The sequence below is a fragment of the Cololabis saira genome, chromosome 5 (assembly GCF_033807715.1).
Source record: "Cololabis saira isolate AMF1-May2022 chromosome 5, fColSai1.1, whole genome shotgun sequence".
NCBI classification, from domain to species: domain Eukaryota; kingdom Metazoa; phylum Chordata; class Actinopteri; order Beloniformes; family Belonidae; genus Cololabis; species Cololabis saira.
The window spans coordinates 14790839-14809546 of record NC_084591.1 but is presented as its reverse complement, the minus strand read 5'-3'; the positions used below and the strand labels follow the sequence as shown (position 1 = coordinate 14809546).

General features: G+C 41.0%; 1 protein-coding gene across 2 annotated transcripts; it reads left to right on the top strand.

The window, feature by feature from the left end:
• The first annotated feature begins 1546 nt into the window (after nt 1–1546).
• On the top strand, nt 1547–17790 carry taf3 (TAF3 RNA polymerase II, TATA box binding protein (TBP)-associated facto). Of its 2 annotated transcripts, none has more exons than XM_061721003.1 (7): nt 1547–1905; nt 4273–4515; nt 6625–8447; nt 8523–8602; nt 13383–13641; nt 14282–14388; nt 16142–17790. In XM_061721003.1, exons 1-7 carry the CDS (start codon nt 1740–1742, stop codon nt 16254–16256), a joined length of 2793 nt encoding a protein of 930 aa, XP_061576987.1. In that variant the 5' UTR covers nt 1547–1739; the 3' UTR covers nt 16257–17790. The 2 variants fall into 2 exon arrangements, with proteins under 2 accessions (XP_061576987.1, XP_061576986.1); XM_061721002.1 differs by having other exon boundaries at nt 13383–13656.
• Nucleotides 17791–18708: the final 918 nt, after the last annotated feature.

Here is an 18708-nt window from a genome sequence, read left to right as displayed (position 1 = left end):
TTCTCACTTCCTTCCTTCTTTCCTCCCTTACTCCTTGCTTCCTCCTTCCTTCCTTCCTTGCTTCCTTCTTTCATTCCTTCCTCCTGCTCTCCCCTTCCTTCCTTCCTTCCTTCTTTCCTTGTTTTCTTCCTTCCTTCCTTCTTTCCTCCCTTACTCCTTCCTTCCTTTCTTCCTTCCTTCCTTCCTCCTGCTCTCTCCTTTCTTCCTTCCTTCCTTCCTCCTGCTCTCTCCTTCCTTCCTTCCTTCCTTCCTTCCTTCTTTCCTTGTTTTCTCACTTCCTTCCTTCTTTCCTCCCTTACTCCTTGCTTCCTCCTTCCTTCCTTCCTTGCTTCCTTCCTTCCTTCCTCCTGCTCTCCCCTTCCTTCCTTCCTTCTTTCCTTGTTTTCCCCCTTCCTTCCTTCTTTCCTCCCTTACTCCTTGCTTCCTCCTTCCTTCCTTCCTTTTTCCCTTCCTTCCTTCCTTCCTCTTTTCTCCCTTCCTTCCTTCCTTCCTTCCTTCCTTCCTTCCTTCCTTCCTTCCTTCCTTGTTTTCTCCCTTACTTCCTTCTTTCCTCCCTTACTCCTTGCTTCCTCCTTCCTTCCTTCCTTCCTCTTTTCTCCCTTCCTTCACTCCTTTTCATCCATCCATCCATCCTTCTTTCCTTCTTTCCTTCCTTCCTTCTTCCCTTCCTCTTTCCTCCCTTCCTCCCTTACTTCCTTCCTTCCTTCTTTCCTTGTTTTCTCACTTCCTTCCTTCTTTCCTCCCTTACTCCTTGCTTCCTCCTTCCTTCCTTCCTTGCTTCCTTCTTTCATTCCTTCCTCCTGCTCTCCCCTTCCTTCCTTCCTTCCTTCCTTCCTTCTTTCCTCCCTTACTCCTTCCTTCCTTTCTTCCTTCCTTCCTTCCTCCTGCTCTCTCCTTTCTTCCTTCCTTCCTTCCTCCTGCTCTCTCCTTCCTTCCTTCCTTCCTTCCTTCCTTCCTTCCTTCCTTCCTTCCTTCCTTCCTTCCTTCCTTCCTTCCTTCCTTCCTTCCTTCCTTCCTTCCTTCCTTCCTTCCTTCTTTCCTTGTTTTCTCACTTCCTTCCTTCTTTCCTCCCTTACTCCTTGCTTCCTCCTTCCTTGCTTCCTTCCTTCCTTCCTCCTGCTCTCCCCTTCCTTCCTTCCTTCCTTCCTTGTTTTCTTCCTTCCTTCCTTCTTTCCTCCCTTACTCCTTCCTTTCTTCCTTCCTTCCTCCCTTCCTTCCTTCCTTCCTTCCTTGCTTCCTTCCTTCCTTCCTTCCTTCCTTCCTTCCTTCCTTCCTTCCTTCCTTCCTCTTTTCTCCCTTCCTTCACTACTTCCTTCCTTCTTTCCTTGTTTTCTCCCTTCCTTCCTTCTTTCCTCCCTTACTCCTTGCTTCCTCCTTCCTTCATTCCTTCCCAGCACAAGGGTTAAATAAAAATAAAAATAAAATAAAAACAGTCCTCCTGCGCGCGGCCGCGCAGCGGTGACCCGCGCGAGCGCCGCAGAGCAGCGGAGAGAGACAGACGCTCATCTTGTGCGCATGCGCCGCCTGGGAATTTCGGGGATGGGTCTATCGACGGACTCAAGATGGCGACTCGGGCAAAAGCGCCAATACATGTACCGAAGTAGATGCCCCAGAATTACCCCTGTAATAGTCGCTTTTTACCGAGCCCCGTTTACAGGGTTCCCTCGAAACATGAAGCCCGGCGGAGTGCGGCCGGAGAGGGATTGACCCCGTGAGGATCCGTGAGGAAAGTGAGCGAGATGTGCGAGAGCTACGCTCGCTCGCTGCTGCGCGTCTCGGTGGCGCAGATCTGCCAGGCTCTGGGCTGGGATGCGGTGCAGCTCACTGCGTGCGACCTGCTGTCCGACGTGCTGCACAGATACATCCAGCAGCTGGCCCGGGTCTGCCACCGCTACTCCGAGCTGTGTAAGTGCCCTTTTCCCCCCTTCCTGGTTACTTTTTTACCCCTTTTTTCTGTTTTGTGTGTGTGTGTGTAGCCATAGCCACAGACCTGAAGAAGTGTTGGGTCACGTTGTTGTTGATCGTCCTATAGCTGGCGCCCCCTAGAAAAAGGTTGACATGTCAAAAAGTACAGTAGCTGTGTAAGTTAGGCAGTGGCGTCAATTCAGTGGAAGCTAAGGTTTGGCAAGGTTACGAGTCACATAACTTAACTAGAGTATCAATCAACACGTCCAGCAAATACGCATCACAGTCTGCTATGGAGCTGATCTGTGTGGTCAAGAAAATTGGAACTTTTTCAAATGCAGTCTCGCTCACTGCAAAAACTCCAAATCTTACCAGGAATATTTGTGTTATTTCTAGTTAAAATGTCTAATTTTTAGTAAAAAAAAATGTCATTACACTTAAAACAAGAGTCATCACCAGAAAAATAACTTATTTGACCATTTTCACCTGTTTCAAGTAAATTTTCACTTGAAATAAGTAGAAAAATCTGCCAGTGGGACAAGATTTATCTTCTCATTACAAGCAAAACAATCTTGTTCCATTGGCAGATTTTTCTACTTATTTTAAGTGAAAATCTACTTGAAACAGGTGAAAATGGTTGTTTTTTAGTCTTGTCTTAAATGTAATGAGATTAAAAAAAAAAGAGACTAAAAATGAGACATTTTAACTAGAAATAAGACAAATATTCTTGTTAAGATTTTGAGTTTTTGCAGTGTATAATAACTAGTGAAATCGATCATGTTGTTCTTATTTGCATATATAGTTATTCCATAAATGTATTTAAAAAAAACAAACATTTACATTTAACCCTTGAAGCAAAGGTGTGGCGGCTGCCATACCTTGCCATACCCAATTGACGCCCCTGAAGTTAGGCGCTGATATGTGCATTTTTTTGAAGGGGGATTGTCCTGTTTGCAAGTAATGTTTGAAATTGAGGATGTATTTTACTGTATTTGGTTGCTTTGGCTTTTGCAATGAGATGGTAGTTTGTGTCAGGCTGAAACCTGTTGAGCATCCCTTCATGCTCCATCAGTGCAGCTCCCTGTTAGGGCTGCAAACTCCCTGGAAAATAAATAAATAGGGGACACCTCATCGGCAGATTGCCTTCACCTTTTCCTGGTGTGGTGAAAAATTTGAGACCCTTTTTTTTAACTATTTGACTCGAACCTGAATTGAATCAGATGCATATGAACACATGGGAAGCAAGTTAAGGCAAGTTTATTTATATAGCACAATTCAACACAAGGTAATTCAAAGTGCTTTACATCGACATTAAAAGCGGCAAGACATAATTAGACAGTAAATAACAAATAAAATTATGAGAAAAGAAGGTAAAATAATAAAAAGCACAAGTTGCTGATTTAAGAGTACGCTTAAATAACAAATAAATTAAATACAATTATAAGAAAAGAGGTACAATTTTTAATTAATACATTTATAATAACCATAATAATAAATTTTGTTTGTTCCACCGGTGAGGAGCAGAATAACTATTTAACTATTTGACTCGAACCTGAATTGAATTAGATGCATATTTTGGAATGCCATGAACACATGGAAAACAAATTATTATCCACCAATTCACTTTAATACAAAATAACAAATTGAAACTGAATAAAATAAGTATCTTTCTTAAACAGAAACCTGTCCTGCTTAACTTAAAATTGTATAAATGAATATAAAACAATAGAAAGAAAACGACATCCATTCTGTAATAGTGCACATTTTTAGTGCAATAACAAAAGTGCAAACAGAAAGTCTGTAGAAAACTTATTTGTGCCTCAATACAGCTCAATGCCAAAATAACCGGAGTCAAATTCCCTGTCTGGCATGTTCAAACTTATAATAATTAGCCAATAAATCTGATTCTGATGGAAGCCCATTTCCCCCAGTAAAAGAAAGAAATAAGAAAACTTAGCATTGAAAATAAAAATATCCCCACGGTAAGTCAAAATGATGAGATAGAAAGTCGAAATTATGAGATAAAAAGTCATATTACGAGATAAAAAGTCAAATTACGAGATAGAAAAAAGTTGAAACGCGACCCAGCACCACCGAATAGGAATAGCCTGCATGTATACTTTTCTCTATTCTTCAATCGTTTGCTGTAACAATGCACCTTTCAATAACCATGACTACCTCATAATGCTGCACCTTTCACTTTTAAATTGTATATATGTTAATAAAAGCCATTTGTCTATTACTGTTTGTAACTATTTAAATCTGGGTTCAGTGAGCAAAAAAAAAACGAAAACAAATTCCCTGTCTGGCATGTTCATACTTGGTCAATAAAGCTTATTGGATTCTATTTTGCTTGTTTTATTTCAGATGGGAGAACCGACCCGGTGTTGGACGATGTCAGCCAGGCGTTCAGACTGATGGGGGTGAGCCTGGGCGAACTGGAGGACTATGTCAACAACCTGGAGTCGGTGCCCTTTCCCCAGCAGACACCCCTCTTTCCTGTCAGCAAAAACAATGTCCTGCAGTTTCCTCAGCCGGGAGCCAGAGATGTGGAGGAGCGAAAGGATTACATTCCAGATCACATGCCACCGCTGGTCTCCTTACAAGAAGGTCGGTGCAGGGTTTTCAGACCATTTAATGGCTTTTTTTTTTTTTTGCTTTCGTTTTGTTGATAACTGGAAATGAGAGTATCTAAATAATTAACAGCCAAACACATCTGTGGTCAGCTCTGTGTTGTTAAACACAGCTGTTTGTTTTATTAAACAAGTTTAATTTTGATGATTGTTTTATTAAATGTTTATTTAAGTTTAAATTGATATCATCCTAAGGCCACGTTTACACGTAGCCGGGTATTTACAAAAACGGATATTTTCCCCTCTACGTTTTCAAAAATATCCTCGTTTACACGGACCCGCATGAAAACGGTGTTAACGTCATGCCAGCCAATCAGAATCCTGGAAAAAACATCAACAAATGACACGTGTAACTTCCAGTTAAGGCTGATTTATGGTTCCGCGTTACACCAACGCAAAAGCTACGGCGTAGGGTACGCGGCGACGCACACCGTACGGCGCGCGTCGCCGCGTATCCTACGCCGTAGGCTCTGCGTCGATTTAACGCGGGACCATAATTCAGGGCTTTACTTCCAAGACGGACCGAGAGTCTGAGAGAATATAAAACAGGTAAAATAAAATAAAATATTGACGGTGGCCAAACAAATTGTAAACACAGGTCGCACTCATGACGCTGCTGGTGACGTTTCTGTCGCATAATGTGATGTAAATCTCTGTTTTCCTCCGTTTTCTCTGTTTAGACGCAAACGTGAAAACGGAGTTTTTGAAAATCTCCACTTTGGCCGGAGTTTTCAGAAATTATCGTTTTTGGGGGCTTTGACTTCCGTTTTCGTGTAAACGAACGGCCAAAACGCATGAAAACGCCTCCGTTTTTCCCCCCGTGTAAACGGGGCCTCAAACAAGCCCATATTGATCGACCTCTCACTGTTATTGGTAGTACTTAGTACTCAATAAGCAAATGCACTGTTTACTATAGAATCAGTCACTGAAGCAAAGGGATATTTGTGTATAGATGCAACTAACTTGCCACTTAAGAGCTAGATGCAAAACAATATGTCAACCAGTCTATTGTTTTAACTAAATTTTAGAGTTATTCAGCTTCTAAAGGTTGTGTAGTTTGCCCCCTTTTTTGCTTAGTGTAGTTTATTAATTGCTATAATTTTTCCAAGTGCTAGATGTTGGTGAGCGCAGGTTCCAGGAAAGGTTTTTGTCAGAGTTGTCATGTGCTGATGTGATAATAAGGATTCGGAAAATATTCGCACCACCACACCACCATGAGGAACTAAAAAACAAAAGTAGCTCAATTTACAAATGTAAAAAAAGATTTCAATCTAAAATAATAGATTAATATAGAACACTAATATAAATTATCTTGATACGCTAACAGAAACTATACCTTAATTATTACCAACTATATATTTATTATGACAAGCTATTGCTTAAATATCCAACTAGATTATGCTTTCCTCAATCGTGAGTGACCACATTTATTCTCTACTCTTCTCTTCTTTGTTCATTTTCTTTGTTTTGTTTGTTCGTTTCGTTTTTGTTCTTATTAGTATTTTCTTTTTGCCTTTTGTTGAAAAGGATAGGCAAAATAAGCCATGAGGCTTCAGCCTATACCTTTTTGGTCTAAAAAAAAAGAAATGTGTGTGTGTATGTATGTGTATATGTGTGTGTGTGTGTGTGTGTGTATGTGTATGTATGTATGTATATATATATATGTGTGTATATATATATATATATATATATATATATATATATATATATATATATATATATATATATATACCTGTGTGTAAACATATACAGTGTGTGTATATGCAAATATCTTTAATGTAAATGACCAAAACAAAATAAACTACTACCTTTTATCCACTTTATCCTGTTACAGATTTAAGTTTAAATGGGTGAAGTTGATTCAGTTCATTCATCTTTCTACTGACAGTTAACTCATACTTTTTATTTACTTAGAATAACATTGGAAGTGGTGTATCTCATTGACAGCCTTTTACTCTCTTTTAGAGTTGTGTACTTAGTGAATAAAGTGTAAAACTTTGTCTTGCAACAAAATAATCTGCATCACTTTTACAGTAGATGCTCTGGGTTTTGAGAACTGGCTAATTGTTATCTCTTTGCTTTGTAGAAGAGGAGGAGGAAGAGGTCCCTCCTGACATGGGCACCTCCGCTGAAGCTATGCAGGTGGCTCTAGAAGAAGACGAGGAGGAAATCGACGAGGACGAGACGGTCAATGACGAAAACCACCCGTTAAAGAGACACCTGGACAGTCCCGATGCGGCGTTGGGGATGATGCCCAACTCCAAGAGACCTCGCTTGTACTCCGGTCTCAGCCCGGAGTGGGGGGTTGAGCCCCGGGAGCCTCTCATCTCCCTCAACCCCCAGCGCGTACTGCCGGGCATTTTGCCTTCTCATGACAGCTTTGACCAGCTGTCACCTGAAACACCACCGGGAGTCCCCCCTTCTTTCAGACCTCAGCCGATCATGCCAAAACACTTCGATCAAAAGGGCCTGACCACACCGGGAAAGAAGACGAAGATCTCCTCCCCTGGCAGGCAACGGACTAAGTCCCCTAAAAGGGTTGTGCCTGTTCCAGTCGCTGGGAGTCCTATCCATTCTCCAAAACCATCCAAGGAAAGGAAGAAATCCCCAGGCAGGACGAAGAGTCCTAAAAGCCCCAAGAGCCCAAAGATGAGCTCTGCCAAAGCACCTCAACCTCCGAGCAAGACGGAAGGGCTGCATAAGCTGCAGCTGTCTGCACTGAACGAGAGGATGGGCAAAGAGAATATCCGGAACATTGAGGAAAGGGAGTTAGCCGAAGGCGCCTTCAAGAAACTCGAGCCTGATAATACAGCCATTGATGACTCTATTGACGCCGTCGTAGCCAGAGCGGGTGCTGAGGCGGAACCTGATCCCTTTGCTTTTTCCTCTGGCTCAGATTCCGATAGCAATGGCTTCTCCAGCCCCAAGAGGCTGACCATTATGGAGCCATTTACACCCAAACTCCCCATAGGGGAAGGGAACTTGTTAAAGGAGACATCAAAACCACCTCACCTACCGCTACACGCAGGCATGGGGGGAAACTGGACCTTGGAAGATTCAATCAATGAGGTGGTCCGAAAGGCCAACCAGGGGGGTCCGTCCGCTCCCCCCCAGAGCCAAGCAGAGTACGTGTCGTCAGGATCGGCCTCGCCGCCCACTCCTCAGCCGCTGCTCAAAGTGTTTGAGGAGAAGAACAACATCGTCGCCTCGGTGGACGTGAAGAAGAAGACGAAAAAGGAGCTCAAATTTAAGATGAAGAAGAAGGAGAAGGATAAGCCGAAGGACAAAGACAGAGAAAAGGACAGGAGCAAGCTCAAAGAGAAGAACAAGGACAAGAACAAGGACAAAAGCAAGGAGTTTTCCAAGGATGTCAAAATGCCCTGGAAGGAGTTCGGCATGAAGATCGAAGACCACTTTCTCCAGCAGGACCTGACGCTGCCCGAGGGCTCCATCAAGGCGAAATCAAAAGATGGAGACGGCTCGAAGAAGGAGAAGGAGAAACACAAAGACAAAAAGAAAGATAAGGAAAAAAGTAAAAAGGATAAAGATAAGAAGGAGAAGGGTAAAGACAAGAACAAGGAGGACAAGCAGAAGCAGCCGGGCTTATCCGCCTTCGCGCTGGGCGAAGTGTCTGCCCTGTTCAGCCCCGCGACCTGCCACCGTATTACCACCATGCTGCCCCCCCTGGCGCCCATCCTGCAGGAGAAGGAGACCAAGAGCAAGGAGAAAGATAAGAAAAAGGACAAGAAAGAAAAGAAAAAGAAGAAGGACAAGGAGAAGGACAAGGAGCGGGAGAAGGCAAAAGAAAAGGAGCGGGAGAAGGAGGAGAAGAGGAAAGAGAAGGAGCGGGAAAAGGAGAAACGGGAGAAGGAGAAAGAGAAAGAAAAAGAGAGAATTCGACTGGAGAAGGTAACTTTTCTTTTTCATGAAATCTGTGTCTTGGAGCGTGGCGTGAACTGACCTCATCCTTACCGGTTTGCTCAGGTGAAGACGGAGACTCCGGCAGCCTTACCGTCGCCGGTCATCCCCAGACTGACCCTGCGGGTGGGAGGCCAGGACAAGATGTGAGTACGACCCGACGGTTTCCGCCGGTGCTTCTGGTAACCTGCAGCAACACCCCTGGAAACATTTGGCAAATGTTTTAACTCTCAACCCAAACGCCACACCGCAAGACACGCCGCAACGGTCGGGTGCCGTCGTCTGTCCTGGCAGTTTTGGCAGGGCATCGTGTTTCCATGGCAACCAGCCTGAGGCAAAAGAAAAATCTGAAAAAAAAGCAAAGCAACACAAGTGTGCATGTTGACCCAGAGCTGGTCATTTTTATTCACTAATTTTTAATTTGCATCACTGTAGGCGAACTATACAGCAGCGGCGGCGGGCAGTTATTTGTCTGAGACTGCTGGTTATTTTCTTAATACCGTGTTTACTTATGTACTCCTTCACGACACAAATGCACTACATGGTTTCTTTTTTTAATTTTTTTTTTATACAAACATGAGGTATAAACACTAGTTGGGTCAAATCAAGGTCATGGAGGTTTCACACCAAAAACGGACCGCATCATAGTTCTGGGTGGTCTCGCGACGGCCTTCGACTAACGCCGGTAAAGTTGCTTTCGTCAACGAAAATTATGACTAAATATCGTCGTCAATTAACCTTTATCACTTGATGAAAACGAGACGAGACACAACGCAAATGCTGGTCATGTGACGTTAGCGATAATCACATATGCAATATCGTAGAAGAATAAAAATGAGACTAAAATGTAGATTACAAAATAAAAACTCTGCTAAAATGTGTCGAAGACGAGATGAAATGTTCTAACAAAGATCCTTAATCTCCATTTTTTTAAGTAGTTTCCTCTGGTTTAGTCACTGCTGCTGGGTGACGTCACGTCCTCCATCCCAGTCCCCGCCTCAAAATCACAGGAAAAAATAAATATGTTGTAAACTCAAATTAGAGTCTTCTGTATCTGGAATGAATGTATTCTTGAGTCTATAAGGTAATAATAATATAATAATAAGATGACGTTGTTTGCAAATACAATCTTTGACTAAAATGGTCCTGGACAATTCTGACTAAAATAAGACTAAAATGCTTAGACTTTTAGTCGACTGAAACTTGACACGATTAAAAGGAGAATGAACGTGACTAAAACTAATAAAAACTAAAATGATAGCTTGAACCAAAGACTAGACTAAAACTAAGGGTGCTTTCACACCTGTCCCGTTCCGAAACAGGGAGCGTTTCCCCCTAAAGATCGGATCGTTTGGTATATATTAACACAGCAATCGCGCTCGAATGCGGGACAAAACAAGCGGCTTCCATTCCAGACCTGGAGCGGTTCGTTTGCAGTGAGAACATAATCCACACAGCAACCGACACAACTCACTCATAACGATGCTCCATAGTTGTTGTTTTTCCCGGAGTACGGAAGAGGAAACTCCTTCCGCGTTCATTTCCAATGACCAATGAGAGAACAGCTGGTTCGCGCATGGCATTTGTTAACAGCTTTGAACCGCTACAGACGGTTGCCTTGTGAACACAAACGCCACAAACGAAAAACGAGACAACTGTATCGATTTAGCCCCCGAATGAGAACAAAACAAACGGGCCACAGGTCTGAAAGCACCCTAAACTTGACACAGGCTGTCAAAAACAACACTAGGAACCGGATATTCACAGTGGGCCTAAAGAACTGCACTCATGCACTCCCAGAGTTCCTTTGGGCCGACATAAATAGTGCCAATGTTGAAACCCCCTTTGAGCGGTTCAGGTCCTGCATGAGGGCGGCATGGCAACAGTGCATGACGAGTAACCAGAGGTGTCAAAAGTATTCACATTCATTACTCAGGTAGAAGTATAGATACTAGAGTTTAAAAATACTCCTGTAGAAGTTGAAGTATCAACTCAAGTTTTTTACTCAAGTAAAAGTATAAAAGTACTGGTTTCAAACTACTTAAAGTATAAAAGTAAAAGTAATGTAAGGGGGAAAAAAGCCATTGAAAATGAATGCATCTTAGTATAATGCAAATATATTAAAGAACCATATATGTGTACTATTGAGCATTAACATGTTCAGAGAGCAGGAGATATGATGACTAGTTGCCTATAAGTATTGTAATGGTGCAAAAAGTCAAACTTCAGAGGCATGTTATCATTTATCCTAACCTTTATTGGAATGTACATCCAAGTTTAGTTGCAGGAATCTGAGGGAACGGATGTAAGAACAAAACTGGACAAGAACATCTGAAACAACCACAACCAAATTCACTCTATCCGGATGGAGCAATTTAACTGGATAGTTTTTATTAAAGGCCGAAATGAAATAGAGTAACGAGGCTGTTTTTAAAATGTAAGGAGTAAAAAGTACAGATAATTGCGTGAAAATATAAGGACTAAAAGTAAAAAGTCGTCTGAAAAATAATTACTCCAGTGAAGTATAGATAAACAAAATTTCTACTTAAGTAAGGTAACAAAGTATTTGTACTTCTTTACTTGACACCTCTGGGAGTAACAGGGATTTCAGGTGGAGGTGCGACTCTGTCCACTGCTATGATTGACACTGTGATCCATGGAGACAGAAGGGAGTAGCTGGAGATGTAAATGAAAGGGTTAGAGCTGCAACGCAACATCGTCGTAATCGGTTATGTAAATACGTCGACTTGCTTAGAGGGCCTTGATGCGCCGCATGCACACACCAGCCGGACAACGGCGAGTACAGGTAGCAAACATTCATCAAATGAAACTTCTACCTCTTAAATCGGATTTGAGCATCAGGTTTGGGATTTTTTTCAGGGAGAAACGCAACAAAATGTTGCTCTGTACGCTCAGTAAAATGTACATCGCGCATCGCAGCAGCACAACCTCCAGGCGTGAGCATCTCAAAGGAAAACATCCTGGTTCTCAAACCTTAAAAGTGACGACACTACAACAATATAAGCATCTACCTTATTATTAAGTGACAGTAAACGCATTAGTCGCATTAAATGTAGTCTGTTATTTTATAGTTTGATAAAAATGAAATCAATGAAACGATGATGCTAACAGCTTTACCTGTTTTAAAGTTTTCCAGCTTATTTGGGTCTTTTTTGAGCACTTAAAACTAAACAATATTGATTTCAATTAATGTAATTTTTCTTCTGTCTGTCAATATAACAGTTGGCAAATATACATCCCTCTTTCTGCAATCATCTGGTAAAAGATCATTTAAGTTTTAAAAGTAACATAATCAACATGAATTGTGCAGCGATTAACGCTTGTGATGGAAAAGCATTCAGACTTACAACGTTGGGCAGAATTTCTGTTAGAATTATGGACTTTTAACACAAAGTGACGTCTTAAACGGTGTTTGCACTTTTTGGGCTTGAATGACTACGTTTACATGCAGTCAAAATTCTGGTTATTACTAATATTCCGGTTACTGTAACATTCGGAATATTCCTTTTTACATGCGTGAGCAAACAGGGTTATCCCTGTTTACATGGTGATTAATCATTTGGGATATCTCCATCAAAACAGCGACGCGCGGAGAACATCATGACGCAATTACCATAATTTCCGCTTCTTCTTCTGTATCCAAATTCAAAACAAATGCTGCTTCGCGCAACTTTTTGCTCACCTTCTTGTAAATCTCGCTATCCCGGTACTTTCTACTATCTATAAATGCCAAAATGTTCTTATCCTTCATTACATTTATGAAGTGATAAGTCTCCTCCTCAATCCAAAAGTGTGGCGTGGTCTTGCATTTCTCCTTGTTTATAAGAACTTCCTGGACTCAAGAGACCAGGATTCCTTGCGAAAAAAGCATGCGCAGAAAACAAATTCATGTTCCATTTGATTGGGATATTCCGTTTGGCGTTTACATGACCGAATATTCGGGTTTTAAAAGGAGTAACCCAGGGGTCATATTCAGGTTTTTAAAAACCGGAATATGAGCAAATTCCGGTTAATCAAAGGGGTTATTGGTGTGTACAAGGCCGTGCAAAACCGGGTTATTGCTAATATTCCAGTTTTAAAAGGGTTATTGACTGCATGTAAACGCAGTCAGTAAGTTTATTTTAGATTTACGGAGATTGTTCTGAATAAAAGACAGTTAGGTAAAGGTGTGAAGAAGAGATTCCATGCAAGGGGGAGTAGGTGGTGCAGAGTACCTGGAGCTATCTAGTTTTAGTTTTTTTTACTTTAGTTTAGTTTATTTCAGTCATGACATCACAAAAAAAAGAATAAAAATAAGACAAACATCAAAATAGTTTTTACAAAATTAAAAATAAAATAAAAATGACAACCAGGGAAACGAATACACTGTTCAAAGAAAACATTACAAAAACGTTTCCAATATACAAATAACATCTAGACCGAAAAAGGTGTAGGCTGAAGCAAGGCTTATTCATTGCCTACCCTCAAAAGAATTGTTTAAAGTAATGAAATAAAAGCAAGAAGTAAGAGGGAAGATTGCCAGTAAAACAAATTGCCTCCATGGGGATAACAAAGATTCGTCGAAAAATAAGAAAGAAAAAAAAGGTGCAGCCAACCTGTTTCCTTCATCCTTGAATAATCAAATCAAATCACCAATTAAATGAATACCCAAATCAACATAGTCAGCATCACCACTTATTACTTTGGTATAGAGAAATCATCCTTCTTTTCAATGTTTTTTTAAATAAGGTTACGGTTCTACTTGATTTCAAATCCCTCTCCTATCTATGATTGAAGAGTAGCAGCGAGAGTAAAGGGACAATCTGACTTTTATAGTGGACCGGAGGGTCGTCCATCATTGATCCTGCAACTAGTTCAGAATCCTCTGTTCATCCTCGTTTGTCTTTGTCCACTCTCCCTCCTCAGTGTTATCAGCAAGGTGGTTCCCAATGCCGAGGCCAAGACGCCAGCACCAAAGACCCCCGCTGCCAAGTCTGGGCCCGGAAACCGTCCCCGGACGCCCCCCCCACTCCCGATCCTCCCCCTGGTGGTTCCGACTCTTCCAGCAGTCCCGTCCCCGCTCCCGCCTCCTCTTCCCCCGGCAGCATCGCTGCTGGCGCCGCCCTCCATGCTGACGCCCGCTCCTTCCATCAAGACGCCAGTCCGCAGCGTAGTGACCGAGACCGTGAGTACCTACGTGGTAAGTTCACATGTCCTCTTCTCGCTACTGTACGTACAAGAGCCGTAACTTTGCTTGAGGGAACATGGAACTTGTCGTGTCGTTTCTTCCTTTTATTGCTGCATGTTTTTGTGTAATAGGCAATAGGTTTTGTGTAATAGACATTTATTTGTGTAGCACAATTCAACACAAGGTAATTCAAAGTGCTTTACATCAACATTAAAAGTGGCAAAATACAATTAAACAATAAATAACAAATAAAATGATAAGAAAAGAGGTAAAATAATAAAAAGCACACATTAAAAAGTAAGGGCAGTAGAGTAACGCAGGTACATCTCATTCTTACAATTGCAAGAATTACGTTTCTATACGGTCAAAACATACAAAGACCGGGTCAAATACAGTATTACAAAAGTAATCTATATCAATTCGTATGGTGAATTAAACCAATTAGACAATTCTATGCCACAATGCCTGTTTCCAGGTCTTATTTCAAACAACTGACCAGAATTACGTTTCTATACGGTCAAAACCTACAAAGACCGGGACAAATACAGTATTACAAAAGTAATCTGTGCCGATTCGTAGCTATTTTAATGCAGCGATGGGTCTTCCTAACACTTTCTGTTGTCTGTATTTATCCAAGATTGTAGACAAATGGGGAAACCAGATCTGGATTTGTCCCGGATGCAACAAGCCTGACGACGGCAGTCCCATGATCGGATGTGACGACTGCGACGACTGGTACCATTGGTAAGAGATTTCCCACCCTTAAGCTTTTTTCTTTTGTTTTTCCTTTCAGTTATGTGTAAATCTAACATTTTAAATGTTGTCTTTAGGGCTTGTTGGAGAAATTTAGAGGTTTAACATCAGGAATTTTTCGATGTGCTTTGTTTGTTTGTTTTTAAGAACGTCAACTCATTTGTCATTCATGCAAGAACATGTTCTTTGATAAGATCTAATGTGCAGCTATATTAGGAATTATTTAGCATTATCATTCGGGATAAAGTTCCTGAACTTGTTCCATTAGTGTTTCTAACACCTCTGTACATTTTTAAATGATCAATTTTAGTGGAATGTATTTTTTTTAATCCCTTCCTGAAGGAACTTGGTAGAACTTGAACTAAATACTGTCTTTATGGCTTGTTTGAGAAATTTTGAGGTTTAACAACAGTGGGAATTTTTCTATTTGCTTTGTTTGTTTGTTTTTAAGGGCATCAATTCATTTTTCATTTATGATGCTTTATTAAATGGATAGATGGATAGATTGCATTTTATTGATCCCGAAGGAACTTTGGGGACCCACCGGTACTTTAAACAATAGAGAAAAACAAGATATTAAAATAAGAGAAGGTCAGATGAAAGAAAAGAGGGAAAAAAGCAAATGCAGAATCAGGAATGAAAATAAAGTGATTTGGTGGAAAGAGGAAAGTGAAGTAAGTGACAAGTCAAATACAAGTTTATAATGATGGCCTCTACGGTCTTTCACATGGACCATAGTACTAGTTGTGCTACGTCTCCCCACTGTTTTGTGAAACAGTCTAATGTTTCTGAGTAGGAAGGTTTTTCTGAGCCTGTCGGTAGAGCGGCTCAGGGCCACGTCACCGCCCCCCCCCGGCCCGGGCTCCAGTCCCCCATCCACACGCATCTCTGGACAGGTATTGAAGCCACTGCAGAAGCTCTGCTCTCCTTGGGAGAGCTCTCCTCCTGGCACGCAGTCCAGGTTCAAATCCCGGCCTGTGACTCATCCGCCAAATTTTCTGCCACCTCCAAATAAGGGCCACAAGAGCTACGAAATCTAAAGAAAGAAAAAAGAAACGGCTTCAAAAAAGAAATCCCACAGGCTCCCTGTTTGACGTGCGTGTGGCTCACTTAATAGCAGAAGCTTGTTGAAGTCTGATATTAAAGAGGACCTATTATGGCATCTAATGCCTATTTTAAACAGGCCATGAATGTCTTAAAAACAAGCTTTTGATTAGTTTTGCTAAATAAATTAGAAATTCAGCCTCTAAGCCATGTCTTTATCTTCCCATTCTCAAACCTCTATCTATGTGGGATTCTGAGTGGTCGGGAAAAATGGCGGCAGCTCCGGCAGGCGGAGTTAGTTGTGGGCGTGGTTTCACGCATCGGAGGCCAACCGATGTAAATTGCATTTTGGTTACATAACGAAAGGGATCAGAATCTGAACGGCTCGTAGATCCACATCACACTGCACGGCTCATCCGGGCGGCTGTACAGACACTGCAGAATTTGGTTGCTTTCCTCCTTCTCTGAGTTGGCAGGCTGAGGGGAGACCACTTTATATATGTTAAAGCAAGAGAAAACATATTTTTCATAATAGGTCCCCTTTAAGTGATTTTTAAAACTGACGATGTGTTTTGTCTTATGTAAACCCCTGAATGTATCAACTAGCTTAGAAATGTTTTAGTTTCCATCCGGGCTGTCTGTTAAAGCGATCTTTGTGTTCCGACTAACACGAACCCCCCTCTCCCTCTCACCTGCTCAGGCCTTGCGTCGGGCTCGTCGCGGCTCCTCCGGATGAGCAGCAGTGGTTCTGCATTAAATGTTCCAGCAAGAAGAAGGACAAAAAACACAAGAAAAAGAAACACAAACCACACTGAGACTATGCAAAGAAAAAAATAAAGAGCACATATTTTGAACTTTTTTTGGACTAAAGCCATCATTGAACACTCGTGGCACTGCTGTAAAAATAATAAAAAACGGAAAGAAGTTGGGGGCTGACTTAAACCGCTGATTTATTTTGATTTTTTTTTTTTTTTTTTTTTTTTTTTTTTTTTTTTTAATGATGTCAGCCATAAGGCATTGTGAGTTTGTAAGAAAAAAAGGCTTTAACCAGCACATATTAAGCCTTAGTTTTCATGTGGGTTCCTGCCCCTTTTCACCTGTAAAGCATTTGCTTGTTTTGGATGTCTGCTGGTTTCCTGACATTTATGTCCGTGTGATATGAGAAAACCGCGGCAACATCAAAATATCAGAGCTTGACTTTGCAGCGAATCAGAGGAGAGCAGCTATGGTCTGTTCTCATTTCTGTTTGCTTCACATTGCCACAGAAGGACCGGCCTCCACATCAGACCTTTCTTCAGTTTTCTGCAGTATCGTTAAAATCTCATGTGTATATATATATCGATGATGGCATCAGGCATGTATAAATGTGTAAATACCAACTTCCAAGAGACGTGCATTTTGTTCTTAGGATTCTGACTTGCTAAAACCATTTTCTGATATTGGTCTGTAATTTCTGTACATTTTTTAAATTTAAAGTTTGTATTTTTATTTTATTTTATTTTTTTCTTCACATGAATTAGTTCTGGAGTTATACTGTAGCTGTGCTTGTAATGTAATTAATTTCGCTAATATTTCAATATTAAAGATGAACAGTCTGTGTGTGCACAGACTTTTAAGAAGTAAATTTCATTATCATCACAACTGTACCTAGATTTTCTGTAATCTATATTTTATTTTCCTCCTGTGCATTATTCTCAAGAATTATCCCCTTTTTATTGATTTTTTTTCTTTTTTTTTTTTTTTTGCACTTGCTTTATGAAAATAGACTGCAAAGATTTTAACAAACCAAGTTTCACATGCTGGTTTTTTGTTCTTTCACATTACAAGTGTATTCTGTTGAGTTTAACTTATTGGTTCTAGCCAGGATCGACCTTTTAACCCAGTCCGTATGACACATTTGAGGTTACTCTGTCATATTATTGATGCAGTTTATTTTTAAGGATTGATCATGGTTTGGAAAGAACCGATTACTTCTGAATACTGTGCCATTTGTAGACGTCTTGTTGCGCTTCCATGACTGGCCACGTGGTGTCACTGTTTCAGCGCAGAAATTGTGGCTCCGTTCATTCATCAGTTTATGAATGTAAGAAATGTAACAGGTGTCTCATGCCTGACACATGTAGGACCTTTATCCCAAGCATGCCTTAAAGTGAAACCGGTTCTAACCTGCTCTCACAATTATGAGGGGACTCATTATTCTGAACTTATGGACACTTGGCATCTCCAGACAAAACACTTAAATGTTTGAGATTTAGCTGTTTTATAATTTTTGTTTGGAGGATGTGGTCTAAGTGATCGATAATGCTGTCTAAATCAAGAGATTAAAAGAAAGAAAGAAAAGAAAAAAAATCCTTTCATACTTAAAATAGCTGAATCTGTGAGGTGCAGATACAGAGCAGTAAAATAGCTTGCTGTGAAAAGTCAGCAAAGTTTCACCAGATGGCGTAAGTGTTAATCATGAAGCAATACAAACCATTAACTTTGAGTACCTGGGGTTTCCAGATCTCCCAGTTTCCAGTGTTCAGTGGTGTGGCCAATGGAAAGGAGGCTGAAATGAGACCACCAGTGAATAAGATGTCCAATCTGTTGCATCCAGAAATATGTAAAGGCACATATTTGTTTTTTTTTACAAAATGTTACGGGTGAAATAAATGCAAGTGACGTGATAGATGGTTGGATCCACGTTGGATCATTAAAGAGCTCAGGTGTATACTGTTACTGGTTTTTATACCCAAGGAAACACGCTGCAGGTTCTTTGTGAATCATTGGTACTGAATATTATTGTTCAAGAACTTTAGATTAGATTAGATAGTCATTTTATTTATCCCTCAGTGGAGAAATTTGCTATGAGCAGCAGTAGTACACACAACACACACATGCAGGATAAAAAAAGTAAGAAATATATAATTACAGAATATAAACAGTATATACAGTGGAATAAAAATAGCGCAGTACGAGAAGAAAAGAAAACAGTGCAAAAAAAAAAGTAGGTAGGATAGGATGTGTATGAGGTATGAGAACTTGTGCTGGGTTCTCCATTTTTTAAGATGATTTATTATGGCCCGAGCACTTACAGTGCGAAGGCCCTATTGTATCTGTAGGAAATTTTTCTTTTTTCTTTTTCCAATGAAAGGAGGGCCTTTTTGCCCCCCTAAATGTGACCCAAAAGTCACCAAATTTTGCACGCAAGCCAGGCCTGGTGAAAATTTTTATATTTAATGGTTTGCATTAATGGGCGTTGGAAAACGGCTCAACAGCGCCCCCTAG